This window comes from Eurypyga helias, unplaced genomic scaffold (assembly GCF_000690775.1).
Source record: "Eurypyga helias isolate BGI_N326 unplaced genomic scaffold, ASM69077v1 scaffold11945, whole genome shotgun sequence".
In the NCBI taxonomy this organism is placed as follows: Eukaryota; Metazoa; Chordata; class Aves; order Eurypygiformes; family Eurypygidae; genus Eurypyga; species Eurypyga helias.
The window spans coordinates 23,821-38,817 of NW_010250881.1; the positions used below are offsets into that span (position 1 = coordinate 23,821).

At 42.7% G+C, this 14,997-nt stretch overlaps 1 protein-coding gene across 3 annotated transcripts in view; it reads right to left on the reverse strand.

Moving 5' to 3' along the window:
• The window catches only part of LOC104509774 (serine/threonine-protein kinase BRSK2), a 151,222-nt gene that overhangs the window by 23,820 nt on the left and 112,405 nt on the right, over positions 1-14,997 (reverse strand). For all 3 annotated transcript variants that reach the window (XM_010151824.1, XM_010151826.1, XM_010151825.1), the window contains exons 12-14: positions 10,363-10,423; positions 5,884-6,091; positions 4,839-4,887 (exon numbers count right to left, since the gene is read on the reverse strand). In XM_010151824.1, coding sequence (XP_010150126.1) covers positions 4,839-4,887; positions 5,884-6,091; positions 10,363-10,423 — 318 coding nt within the window. The remainder of the gene's footprint in view (positions 1-4,838; positions 4,888-5,883; positions 6,092-10,362; positions 10,424-14,997) is intronic.

The window sequence follows — 14,997 nt, forward strand, 5'->3', positions numbered from 1 at the left end:
AAAACACAGTCCAGGCTTTCCACTGATAGCAGTCCAGCTTCATAGTTCCTTTCAGCATCATAAAATGAAATTGCTCTGGTTTTTTACGCTGATCATATCAGCAAATATTTGATTTTGCTTATTGTTTCACCATCTCAATGCACTTTGTGGATATTGCCTTTTAAGTTAAAGCCGCTAGAGGAAAAATGTAGTGATATGAATGTTACTGGGGGACACGACACAGAACTTGAAGGCAGCACTCTGACCGCTGTGGTTTTGAGGGGACAGAAGATGCTGTTAGCCATGAGATACAGCCAAAGAACTGCTGGATGAACCTAAACCCAGGGAAAATTCAACTGAAATCAGCCATATTCTAGTAGGGAAAAATTGAGCATGAAAACATCAGAAATGAAAAGACCTGCCACCATAAGACTGCCGTATTTTTCCTCCACAGGTTACTTTACGATGCCATGAGAAGTCCAGTTTGCAGTATGGCAAGCAATAGGCTTTCACTTGTGGAAAGGTGGACATTGACCACTCAGTGGAAGAAGACAACCTCTCCAGACAAGGATAGTCATCTGCAAATGGATTACCATACATCAGCTTTCCAGCAAAGCAATAAACAGCTGGAGAGAGTTATTAGTAGATTCGCCTTGTGTGGCAAAGACTCAGACTGAGGCAGAATAAGGAAAGGCAACGCCTAGAAGAGAGAAGAGCAAACTAGGAAACTAATTTGAAGTCTAGACCTTCAGGATGAAGAACAAAGCTTGACCACAGCAGTGTCCAGCAATTTGCACTCAATCCCCATTCCAGAGTGCTCCACGAATCACACAACTGTCGTCTCACTGCCCATTTAATGCACGCAGTAGAAAGACCACAACTGGAAAACAGCTCAGCTGTGCAAATAATCATTTGCTTCTACTTACTGCAGGCAACCAAAAATAAGGGTACAGAAAATTCACTTGAAATTTGGTAAACCAGTGCCCCCCACTCAATTAAAGTGGGCTGGAAAACCGTTACTCCCTAAAATATTCATAGGCAGCTGTAACTAAGCCAGTGAGCCAGAGATTAGCATAGGGAGCAGTAAAGAGAAAGGGCCTCTCATTTAAATGGGTCGTTAAGGAGCCAGGGTTAGAGTGTGAAAGGAAATTACATACTAATTAGCTCATGTGTCTCACACACACCATAACAACACTGCAAGCCCCTGGAGAGCTGGGGCAATAGCTCCCTGCATGTAAAGGGTCTATGCTCATTAGTAAATTAGCACCTGCTTATCCATCTAAAACGGCTGGATGTCTTAGGTTTGCATGTACCACAAACTGAACCGGGGTTGGCTATATGGACTCCAGGGGCCCAGTCACACATGGAAGCTGGGCCTGGAAAAAGTGTGCATCTTTAACTGCAGGCTTGCCACATTAACATATGGCTTTTCACTTTTGTATTTTCATTAATAGTTTTGTTGGCTCTTCATTCATAGGTCTCTTAACAAGCACAGGTTAAAAGGACCCCAGAACATAGGGAGTTATTCTCCTGTTCCGCCTGGAAACTTGGTCCGGAGTCTCCAGAGTCCAGCTGGGCTTTTTTCTTCAGCAAGGTTATCACCAGTAATACTGACTCCGGAAGATTCACTGATACCCTGGGCTACGCTCCAGCTTGTAAATCACTGGAATTCACTAAATAATTTTGCTGGTGTCGCATAAGATGGAATAGATGCCAGCGGCCTTTCCTGTTTCTGGAATGAACAGAATCAAGACACAGCACACATGCCTTGGCTTTTCTCCTCAAAACAGGCAGAACTATCTGTGCTCATACACCCAAGGAACAGGCCCACTGAAGAAGAGGGGGCAGCTTTGGAGTAAAATCACACAATAAAGGTTCCTCTCCTCTTAGAGGGTGTTAAGTGCTACTAACAGGTTAAAGTGGGTATGCATCAAGGATCCTCAGCACCCTGAATGAGATGCTCTGGGATCTCACAAGATCAGGCTGTAAGCAGTAAAAAATGTACTTAAAATTAACAATCTTCTCTTGTCATGGCAAACCTCCTAAGGGGGAGGGAGATAGGAGATATTGGTGGGAGGCTGGGTATGTAGATTACTCTAGGGAATCTAATCAGGTGTCCAGTTGATGAAAATGCAAATAGATTAGCATGAAAATGGAGGCTGGTGCTTTATTACTTCACACTGAATTATCACTGCTATAATGGTGTTCCTTTTCCTACTTTTGGAGTTTCTCACTGCATCGCCTTCTGGAGAGCCTCACTGTCCTCCCTATCTGTCCCTGAGCACACGGATCTATAACCTCCAGAGGTTTACCTACCTGGCACAAATAACAGCATTTCTACTCAACCAAATGGAGCTTTGCAGGCTTTAAGCAGCTGGAGCTATGACTCTTTAAATGTCATCCCTAACCCATTTTCTAGGACTTTTCCATAGGAGAAAGAAAAGCATTACCCAGACATGTCAAAGAGTATTACCTAATCATCAGGTTTGTTAAATGAATGGCAGTCATTAAAGAATGCTTTACCAGAGCAAGGACATGTATTTTTATCTCTCAACCCATGAGGTCAATACAGCTTTTGATAAGGATATCTTATTTCTTACAGAAATGAAGAAAATACTAGAAAAATCAGACATGTGGAAGTGGGCACTGAGCAAGAAGACATCTATCGTTAAAATATAATCCAGTTCATTATTTTTTATGACTTTTATTATGTTTACTGCAGGGTTTAGCCCAATTGAACTCATTAATTTGGCAATTATACAGAAAAAGAAAAAAGGGCCTTAGGCTTTGACTTGCATCCAAACTGCCTCAAATGACAGGCACTACTTCTTTGTACCAGCTTTTAAAGAGCGAGTGGGAAGCAGAGAAAGCAATAAATTAACAGAAAAACTTCCACCAACATATCTGTATGGAGAGGAGAGGAGGGGAGAGGGAGAGGGAGAGGGAGAGGAGAGGAGAGGAGGAGATTTAATTCTGAAGGTTTTCTGCTTTAATAGCCTTAAAAACATTTGAGATGAGAGTATCCTATATTTCTTTGATAAGGATGCATTCATTATATGAAATTCTGTCATGCCTTCTAGTAGATGCTCATAAGTGTTGAAAACACAATTTATTCCATTTTTCTTCCTGGATTTCTTTTAGTAACCTTTACTATTCCCTACTCCTCTCCATTCTGCAGCATTGTATATAGAGTACCCATCTTATGCTAGATAAATGCCAGTCTGGGGAAAGTTATTAAGGAATTTCCATTGTCACCAATTACAAAACTTTGGGCCCAAAATTTCCATCTACAAATCATGAATATTTCACACAAGTATCTTGACAAAAGACCAAATTGCCTTGGTTGGCAGGGTAAATCTATGGGCATTGGGTGTACAAATACAAGCTGCAAAAATAAAAAGGAATAATTTGGCATCTGTTGCATATATTAGGAAGTGTTTGGAGCAGCACTCTCTGGCAGGGACTTCCAAACCTGTCGTGCAGTGACGCACATCTGTGCAGTGAAACGGTTGAAATGTACGCTGACTTTTAGGAATGAGACTGGTGAATATGAAACAGCTTCTGCGTGTCCCACGGCTGCTGCCCAGAATTAACACTGTGTTTAATACTGCAGCCAAAGATTCCTCTGATTTATCTTAGCAGAGGCTTCCACATGTTAACCTGATGATGCAAACTTTCTTGTACTAAGAGGAAGACTTTTTAGTGCATAATTAATGCCAGCATAAGCCACTGATTATTCTCGCCACTCCCCAAGAGTGATCTGCTTGACAACCAAATAAGAGAGAGAGAGCATGTTACAAACGCAGTAAACTTAGCCAGACATGAGAACAAGAAGTGGGCCCACATGAACCTCATGAGGGTCACCAAGTGCAAGGTCCTGCACATGGGGTGGGGCAACGTGCAGTATCAATACAGGCTGTGGAATGATGGGATTGAGAGCAGCCCTGAGGAGAAGGACCTGGCGGTACTGGTGGATGAAATGCTGGACATGAGCTGGCAACACATGCTCAGAGCTCAGAAGGCCAACCTCATCCTGGGCTGCATCGAAAGCATCACAAGAAGCGTGGCCAGCATACTGAGGGAGGTGATTCTGCCCCTCTACTCCGCTCTGGTGAGACCCCACCTGGAGTACTGCATCCAGCTCTGGGACTCTCAGCACAAGAAAGACATGAAATTGTTGGAGCAGGTCCACAGGAAGGCCACAAAAGAGGGATAGAGCACCTCTCCTATGAGAACAGGCCAAGAAAGTTGTGGTTATTCAGCCTGGAGAAGACAAGGCTCTGGGGACACCCTACTGCAGCCTTCCAGTACCTGAAGGGAGCCTGTGAGAAAGATAGGGACGAACTTTTTAGCAGGGCCTCTTGCTATAGGATAAGGGGTAATGGTTTTATACTAAAGAGAGTAGATTTAGACTAGATGTAAGGAAGAAATTTTTATGATGAGGGTGGTGAAACACTGGCATAGGTTACCCAGAGAGATGGTAGGTGCCCCATGCCTGGAAACACTCAAGATCATGTTGGACAGGGCTCTGAGCAACCTGATCTAGTTGAAGATGGCCCTGCTCATGCAGGGGCATTGGACTAGATGACCTTTAAAGGTTCCTTCCAACCCCAACTATTCTATGATTCTAAAATAAGGTGGTTACCGGGATACTGTTTCATCACCTGCTGACCCCACTGCCATTACTGAGAAATAGATGTTATCCAAGATCCTTAGCCGAAGAACAATTTCACATCTCAATCCCACTCACAGGCTAACAGGTTACAGTCAGATATTGATCCAGAACAGGAATATATCACCCTATGATGTTCAGGCCAGGTGGTGGTGGAAAAGAAGTAGTGTACTGGCAAATTACTTACTCTGGGGATGATTCTGGGGTTAAATTAGACATCTCCTCTGGTGTAGGTACTGTCCATGCACGCACAGCCAAAGAGAGGGAGGGAGAAAAGAAATTGATGATTCAGTACACCTTCCATTTTCTGCTTGTATATCAATGAAACAATTCTGGCATTACACCCTCTTGCATTTGCCCACTGTCTCTGCAGACTAGTTATGACATTTTAACATTGGTCATATGTCTCTAGATCACTGTATCTAATCAAATTCTGCATTTAAAGGCTCACTCAACCCTTCCTTAAATCATTATGTAATCTTGCACTGGCTTCAGTGGTTGCTGGTTCAGACTCATGGCTGTAAGCCTCCTTTCCCATGGGATCACATCCCAGCACTCTGTAAAACCACAGGGTGTTGGGAAAGCTGCTGCTGACATCTAAGGATAATGCATGTGACTTTGGGTGCCCTTTGCCTGAATGCAAAAAGCCACCTGGAGCTTGAAGAAGAAAATTCTGCACATCTCAACACTCTAGAAACTCTGAAAACGGCCAGCAGATAGGAAGCCACTGATTGTATTAAGGAGACTTCTACACCAATTACCAAAGGAGGTAAAAAAAGCATTAAACAAGATCAAACAAGCTGTGCTTCAGAAGGACAATTTCAGCCTATTGCCACTGGCTATCTTTTTTTCAGGAGAAGGCTCAGCCTGTGGCTCTGGAAAGGCAGCGAAGCACAGCCATAGGGGAACTGGCAGAGCTCTAGGTTTGCTGACAAAACAAGTGGAGAAGGTGAAGATAAAATTTTCTTGTGTTCTAAATGCCACAACAGGGATAGTAAGAGCTGTATAGCTACAGCATGAAGAGGGCTCAGGAGATGCTGTTGGAACAGATGCAGTGGCATGACAGAGCCTGCTCACATGTGTCCTGGATTAGGGCTGGCTGACACTATCATTTTCAATATCAATATTCAGTCCTCAGTATATGAAATTTGCAGAGCCACAGAGAGTTATCAACTCACTGCCGAATGCCTGCCCAAACCAGAACCACCCTGCACGTCTGGGTGAGTACTCACCTTGCAATTTCCGGCGATGGAAGCGAGGAGACCCCAGGAAACTATTCTTGATTGAGTTGAGCCGTGTCCTCCATGGCATTCCTCCAATGCTGGGGCTGGATGGTGGTGTTGGGTTGGGTGTGCCTGCTGGGCTCTCCTTTGGCGTATGGACAGGTGTCCCCTTGGGGGTAGGGAGGGGACTTCCCCTTGGAGAGGGGTGAGGGGTGACCTGTATGATGGGGATAGATTTGGTGCTTGGGTCAGTACTAGAAGGGAGCAATCTAACAGGAGACATAGGGTTGGTCTGCACTTTAGGAACAGCCAGCTGTGGGTTAAAGCCGGCAGCAGGCGAGCGGCCCTGAGCATTCTGCACAGGGGTGTTCTGGGAAGAGGGGGCGATGGCATTGCTGGTAGGAAGTGGGTTGGATTTAGTAGACTGGAGTGGTTTTTCGGCCAATTTGCTCTTGGATGGCAAAGTCTGCGTCTTTGGGTTGGGCTGAAGTGCTGGCTTTGGTTGGAGTACATGTCCAGGCCTGGAGGCGTTCCTACAAGCATCAGGGTCCAAGGAGACTTGGGGTCGGGGAGAGAAAGGGAGGTCGGAGGTCTGAGGGGGGATGAAGAACTTTCTGATAGGCTACGAGACAGACGCAGAGTGTCCATGCATATCAAAAACAGTGAAATACGCATAGAGCGGGCGAGCAGAGAAAGGAAAGTCAGAATAAAATCCATCCGAGTCACAAAGATGCACCATGTCACAAAGAGACACAGGAGATGGAGGTGAGGGGTAGTGGGGGGGAGGGATTTTGCAAAGAAACAAAAACGAACAAACAAACAAAAAACAAAAAAAAGACATGCAGTTAGCTGGGAACACAGCATAATCAACAACAGCAGCAGCGGCAGCAGCAAGAACAACAGTGTCATAACAGGCTTCATCATATTAACCAACCACGTGTCAGCAAAGGAAAACAACAGAAAGAAAAGTAAAACAAAGGAAAAGTTAAAAAAAAAAATCAAACCAAAATGAAAGAAAGTAACCAAGAAAAAAGAAGAGAGAAATGCCATCTCTCTGGGATTGTTCTGATTGCCCTGCAGTGAGAGAAGCACGATGCTGTAGGGAGGTGAGGAAGGGGAAGAAGAACCACTCAAGCCACAGACGAATTGAGATGTGCCAAGAATGGGACCACCTCTTTCAGCTCCAAGTGCCCATATGCAAACCCAGCAGAGAGATGAAGCTCACAGGTGTGTGATACATACAGAGTGGTAGGCGATACACACAGGTTACTGCACACACCAGTCAGAACCTCTTTCCTTCCTTTTACCCCTGAGTCTGGCTAATGCACACCCCGCTTGCAGAAAGAGGGGGAAAAGGGCGAGCGATGCCATGTGGGCATCCATTCTCCTCCCCTGGCTTGGAAGGTTAAAGTGCTCAGCAGTCACTTGGAGGCTTTGGAGCAGACACCACCACGAGAAAAATATGAACTCAGGTTGGTGTTTGACTTGTAAACAGCTACAACAAAAACTTCAGAGAGGCCTGGCAAATTTGTTTATCTGGGAAGAGATGACACTTCCCATCAGACTTTATGCTTCTCCTGCAACATCCCTCATTGCATAGGAGGATAGCTTGATAATCAGAATTTCTGTCATAAAGTCACAGCAATATTTGCCATTAAGTCCCAATTCTATGGAGGGGGTGGGGTGAGTCATTGTTTTCTAAGACACAGTTTAAAAAGAAAAAGACAACCAAAATTCATAATCCATCACTGAGTTATCAAAATGGGATTATGTTGGATTTTTTTTTTTCCCCCAAAACAAGAACGTTTACACATGTTAGAGGCATTTTGGGAAGCCATTCATATGTCAACAGCAAACAGCAATACACAGACTTGGGAGGATAGAAGCCTTTTAAAGGGATATTAGCAAGTTAAAATCACATTTAAACCAAAATGAATGTCCTTACAAAACACTGCTGTTGACACCTTAGATTACAAGTACAGGCAGAATTGTAAAAACAGAAATCACTACTCAAGATCTTTAGCTTTTGTCTGCACTCAAATTATGATTTCTATAATTTATTACATCTTATAAATTATTTATCACCGTTACTATTATTATTATCACCTTAACACCTAAAAACTGTAATGAAGCATGTCCAGACATATAATGTACATGTAAACATCCTCAAATCCGAGTTCCAGGTAAGCACACTTACTAGTGAGTTTATTTTCTGGGTTTGATGGATTAGCACACTGTTGCCATTTTTTAAAAATGCAGAAATGTTCTTAAGACTTAATTCCTAAAATAATTTGCATCAAAGTTACTTTAAAGAACTTAGGGTTAGATCACTAACTCCATCAAAAAATTTGTATTATTATTAGGATTGTAAAGTTAAACTAAAGTCCTCGATGTGGGTAAATTCTGAACACCACAGAGAATGAACAGGAAGATGAGGAAAGCGGTTAATTTATGGAAGTCACTATCAGCATCTGACTGTTAACCATTTGCAAATGACACCAATGGATAAAAGTCAGAGATTGTTGACTGCAGATGTTTCCTTGCAATTTTTGTATCTTATGTGTATGATAGTTTGATAAACAAATTTGAAAGAAATAAAGTCAAATTCAACACCCCTTAAGCCATTACGATTTTGAAGGGGCACCCATAATTGCCACATTTTTAGTCATGAAATAAAGATCAAGCTAAGGTCTGTATTTCAGCTGGTGCAATGGGGAACACCATCTGCAAGATCTTGTGAGATTTAAGAACTCTTAGCTGCCGCCAAATTCAACTCCTCGTAGCACTGAGCCTAAGCAGTGCACGTATTGAAATGTGTGTTTGCCTTTTAAAGTATGTTCTTTTTCAGTAATCGAAGGTGCAATTAGAAGCATAGCTAAGGATGTTTAAAAAATATTATTTATATTCCAACATTTCCTCTTAAGCCTCAAATTTGATCTGCCTTAATACCATTATGATCTGTTGAAAACGCCATCTGGTTGCTAAAGCCCTTTGAAGACTATTTAACCAACTGCCTGTTAAGTAATAATGGTGAGATACAGCAACTATAGAACAGATCTTGTCATCCTTATTCTTTGATGTAGTCCTACTGAGATGTCAGAAGTTTATCCCAAGAGATCAATTAATGAGAACAAGATTTAGGTTTGCTGCACTGGATGCTTATTTTATGCACAAAACTGTTTCCATGCTCTTTTCCAGTACATTTTGTAGTGGCATAAGAGTTCTCAGACCTCTGCTTCGTTTCACTGACATCCAGAAGTCTGAGTGCAGAAACAAGGAAATGGATTTTCACTGGTTCCTGGCACATTAGAGATGCAGAGGAGACCACAAACACATTTTACCAGTTGCAAAATGAGGTACCAATTGATGGGAACACAGAATAGGTTTTAGAAAATGACGCAGCCAAGAAAGGAGTTGGAAGCTTTGCTAGCCTATAAATTTACATCCGACAGTGTGTCTTTATGCATGAGAATTACACACAGTGTTACTGGGGATTTAGAGTTTTAAATGCTTGGAATACTGATGCTATCATCATAGACCTAAGGGCAGATCCATAGGTGTATCCATACCCTAAGACATGAAATATATCCATTTCCAATGGGGGATGCCATCCAGCATGAAAAGTATAGAGAAATCCTTCAATGACTCTGGGGCAGACAATTAAGTAACATGGATTGCCACAGCCCTACAGACTCCTTGATGAGGTCTAGCCTTCTGTAAGGACTGCAGTCGTGAAGTGACTACGCTGACCTTGTCATACACTAGGAATGCTCACTCTTACCCCTACAGGATTACCAAGGAGAGGGAGGCCTCTGCCATGGCACTCAGACTGTACTAACTTTGCAGCAGATGTACTAGCAAGCACGTTTTGTACTAGCTGAGTATAGGTGTTAGTTGAGCATCGGTATTTAGCTGACTGTATAGTGAATAAGGGCATGTGAACGTACCTTATTTATAGAGGTTTGCGTGTTCTTTTCTCCTCTTAATTAGTCAACTTCTTACTTTCCTTTTAAATTTGCTAGCCCTCAAATTTGTATAATCTATTTTCTCTGACTTTCTAATACCAGCTATTCCAAAGGAAACACAATTAAGGTGGTTGTAACCAGCATGGTTTGGTGCTCTACTGTGACCTGATTGAAGGTAGCTGTGAAACCGTTCCCAATACTTGGTCTGAAACCATGCTGTACACACACCTCAGCTGGACATGGCAGTGTTTAGTCATAGCAACGTTATTCTATGTGCTTATGAGACTGAAAAAGGGCAGGGGCACAGTGAGATCCTTGCTAACAGTGCAGGGAACATGTATGAGAAATCCTCTGCTTGCACTTGTAAATAACATTTCCGTTACCACCCAAGAAAATTTACAAGCTGCCAAGGAAAAAACGAAACATCTCAGCTAAGAGCCACAGCTCTGCAGCAACAGATGTCAAAAGCATCAAGCATGTGTGAGTGAATTGGATCAACAGATCTTGAAGCAGCACCACTTACCCTTGGACTGCTGAGAGGACTGGTGGAGAGCCCAGACGATGCTCCGCTGATTGACCGAGACCTGAATGGACACAATAAGGAAGATAGCCCTCAGAAAACTCGGACAAGTAATAACCCTGAACACCAGCCACCACAGGCACAGGCATGAAGTGAGGAGGAGGAGGGAGGCTGTCACTGGAAAAGCACACGACTCTCACTACTGTCACAGTTATCAGTTGTCCCACCCTCAAAACAAAGAAATGCTGTTGCTCAGGGAGGATACTCTAATCCCTTTTCATTAAGGGAATTGTTACCTTGTAATCAAGCACATGGAAGCTACTATGTCTGACCTGAGCAAGCTGAACTGCTGAATTCAAAAAGGACTGTCAAGACATTCATGTTGGTGCTGAGTATTCTCTTCTGCGCAGTGCTGGTGGACACAGAATGAGATGTTCTCTGTCATGAGCAACGTGGAAAAGCACCATGTGTACAAGGCACAAAGGTAAGGGGTTTTTCCAGATATGAAGAAAAAACTAATTCTCCATGACCCAGATGCACAATCATTTCCCATGTGATGACTTCCGACTGAAAACAAGGCTCACATTGGCTTAACCCTTTCCATCTTCTCATTGATGGATTTCCCATCTCTGCTCTTACATTAACACGTCTCCTGCTGCTACATTAAACAAGCCAGGTGTTCTCTATGGACAGCAAGTTCTGCCATTGTCGATGACTTTACTAATATCCAGATAACAGCCCAGGTGCCCTCAAAAAGAGGCCAGTCAAGGGAGAATAAACTGTCTGTTTGCTGACAAGGTCACCTGTACTGTAATGCTCTCCTGCTCTCCAGCAAAGGTCACCTGTGAAAAATGTCAGCTGTCGACAATAAAACATAGAAATGTGCTATGCTAAATGTGCTGAAAGGGCAGAGAGGCCAAATGCACAAACACTTCATGCGTTCCTGTCCAACCCGCTCTAGGTGAACCTGCTTAGGCAGGGCACTTGGACTAGATGATCTCCAAAGGTCCCTCCCAACCCCTAGCATTTTGTGATTCAGCAGCAGAAGTTTCCAGGAGGAGGGCTGCCCCGCAGGGAAAAAACCCCTCAGTGTGACTGTGAATGAGTAAGCCTCACAGGCACCTGCTTCCTACCCTTTTTAAATAGAAAGAGACTTGTCTTGAAGACTAAAACATCTTATAGGAGAGGACTTGGCTAAGAACCCAGTTGTTTAACAACCACCAGGCAACATGTCAAACAGCAAACCTACCAATCTTCCATCTAAACTAAGAGTCATGAAAGCAATTACTTGCCTTCAGGTCACAAACACGAAAAGGCAAAATCCTGTAGATGCTTGGAAAACAGAGTGCGTGTGTGTATGTGCATATGTACGTGTCTGTGTGTGTGTACACACACATATATACATTCAGAATTGAGACAGGTTGGATAGTTAATGTCAGCTTACATGTAAGGGAATATAAACCAAATTTAGACCATAAACTCTCTCAGTTTACTCTCTTCTACTGTTATAGAAGAATAAAACAAAACAATTTCTAAAATGGTCTCACAGACATATATTACTAAATAAAATTGAATAGCAGAATTATTAAAAAAATATGTGAACTGCAAAAGAGGAAATATTCCCAAGGAAAGAATAAGCTGCAGCTGATCACAACAGCAGGTTCTGTCCTCTCTATTTGTATCCTCCACAGAAACTACTCACTGATGGTTTTCTTTGCATCTCATTGCAGTTTGTCCCTCACAGCAAGTCGGTAAAACCCAGCAGCCCAATTTTAGCATGTTTTGTTGCCAGATTAAATCTAAATTTGCACCACGAAAGTCTGGGGCACTCATTCTATGCAGAAACTCTACACTTACGTTCTTCCTTGTACCCTGCTGCATTCAGCCCATCACAGTAGTCAAAAACTAGAAGTTCAGCCTTGGCATTCTTTCGCACTAGATTAAACCTAAATTTGTACTGTCAAGATCTGGGGCACTCATAAAGGTTTATGCAAAGTTATTTTAAGGGGAGAACCGTCTGCTCCACTTTTGAAAGGCTATTTTATGTGCCTCGCCTACAACTGAAGTAGCCGAGTGCAACACAGATGTGTCGTGCATATGGGAAGTCCATTTACTTAAAATCTTCCTTGTATGAATCATCAGCAAATGCTTCTTCCAAACCATAAATTACAAGAGGAGCCTATAGATTATCTTGGACAAACATGGAAGGCATTTAGGTGCCCAGAGATGCAGTTAAACACCTACTTAGGAGCTACACTCCCCCTAGGACCTCTACCCACCAACTCTTAATTGTGGTGGGAAAGTCCTCTCTGACACTCACCTGAATTCCAGGATACTTGATTAAAAGTTCCAATCTGTTATTTCCTCTTTACAATCAGGTGTTTCCAACAGTCCTGAATTCTCCCCTCCCAACCCCATTGCCTCCTATTTTTTTACAAAAACAATCACACGCCCAGAGGGCAAAACACGGCAGACCCCACCTCCCAACTCCCAGTTCCTTATGGGAAGCAATATTTGAAAAAGAGTTGTTGTGTACTGTGTTTTCATCCAGCCTAGGAGCCTGAGGTAGGGGACAGAAGAGAGAGTTAGTGTGAAATCCTCCTGGAAATGCATTCAGTATCCACATGATTGCTATCAAACACGCTTTATTTCGGCTGCTGATTTACATGCAAAATACGTAAGAGGTAAAGTAGGCCCTATAGCAAGTTTTCGTTTGTCCACACTGGAAATTGCATATAGGAGCAGTGGAGAAAGTTTAAAGAATCCTGGGTTAATTTTATGTGTCTGGGTGAAAAGAGAGCTCTACATTTCCAAAGCTTTTCCCCTTTACAAGAGAATCCTGCTATGGGATTTGACACCCAGAATGAGATCTTCCTTGCATCTTCAATTTAAAACATCCCCCATAATTTACCTTTACACATGGGACATAGCTCTCAAGCTGGCTCTGAAGACCCAGTACAGTGGTGTGTCCTATACTCCAGTGCAAAAATGCTAACAACTGACAGATTTGTCCCTCTGATCAAGATCATCTTAGCTGACACATGCTAGAATTCAGTTAAATAAAAACACCAAGCACATGCACTGCTCCTGTATCTTGGAGTTAGGTGGACAGAACTGGGACAGGGCCAAAAGAAAGCAATGAAAATGTTGCATTATGCTGATATGCTGTAATGAAAGAACAGAGAGAATTTAAAGTTTTATTCCTCTCACCAGAAAATGGAAGTATGAGGCCCTACGGGCAGCACATTAGTATGGCAGACCCTAGATGATCTTATGTGTGGAGCGGAGAAAATACGACATAATCTTATCTCTATAACTATTAGCTAAGTTTATTTAGTGGCAAATATTTATTAGTAACTCCTAATATTTATTAGTGACTCCTCAGAGTCTCTACAGGCATTAAATGTCATTGGAAGTATTAAATCTACAATTATTCTAATAACTTAATATTAAATGCAACAATCTAGGAAACTACAAACATTGTGTGCGACCCATTTTGCACTGTGTTTACACTGGTACGTATGCCTGGGCACTGATGCAATGGAAGCCACCAAAACGTCGTTGAAAATACAAGCAGAAAAATTAATGTGGTTGCTCAGGTAAAGAGCATTCCCTCAACAACTGCCAGATTTACAGACCCAAGAGTTGATTCTTGAGTCTCTTTCAAAGTGACACAGTTGTTTTACCAAACGTGGACGGAGGAATTAAAAACCAAAGAACACAAGTAGGCACTGAGACCATTGCAGGCCATTCCTCTCATCTCCTAAACTGACAATAATCTGGAGACATCCGAGCTATGACAGGGAGAGGCCAAGGACTGAAATGAAATGTGCATGTGTGGCTGTAGTTGTAGATGTGACTATTTTGCACCTTATTCAATCTTTGATACTTCCAAGTATCCAAGTTAAAAGTTCCTCTGTTTAAAAGTAATTTTTTACTCGTTTTAGCCAGCTGATATCAAAGGGGAAGCCATACGAGGCCCAATTCATGTTAGGCCAGCAGTCTCTTAATGGTGAAATCGAGGAGCTGGAATCCACTTTCCAGCTGTTTCAGAGAACTGCAAAATTTCTTGAGAGCTCCAAGAGCTGAAGGGCTGCAGCCTCACACTGCTGAGGTGTAGGCAGAGAGAAGTACAAGAAGGAAAAGCACAGCTGACCTAGCAACCACACCACACATACAGCACACGCACACAGCACCTCTATATAGCCCTTCACTCTGATGAATTATCTAGTGCTTTAAACAGTGCATCTGTTAGACACCAGTAGCGTATAAAGGCTTCACAGCCAGCATTAAACATTTGAGTCAGATCTGGCATTTGCTGCTTCTTCAAATAACCATCTCACAGAATTTTTTCTTACAATCAAAGGGGAGTTTGGTACCTTGTTGCAGTCCTAGCAGAACTTGCTTTCATAGCACAGTTTTACCAGGATGCTGAATATACCCTTTTCGCTGGTCAAGCTGGAGCCATGCTTCCAGGAAGAGGAGCCCGCAGCATGCATGCAGCGTGCAGTAATGCATCAGACTTGTGTCCCTGGGTGAAATGCCTTAGAAATTTTGAATTGCTTTGATTCCATTTGTAGGTTTGACAGTCATTCCCAAAATAACCAGCCAACCTCTTTGTTTCAAGCATAAACTGGG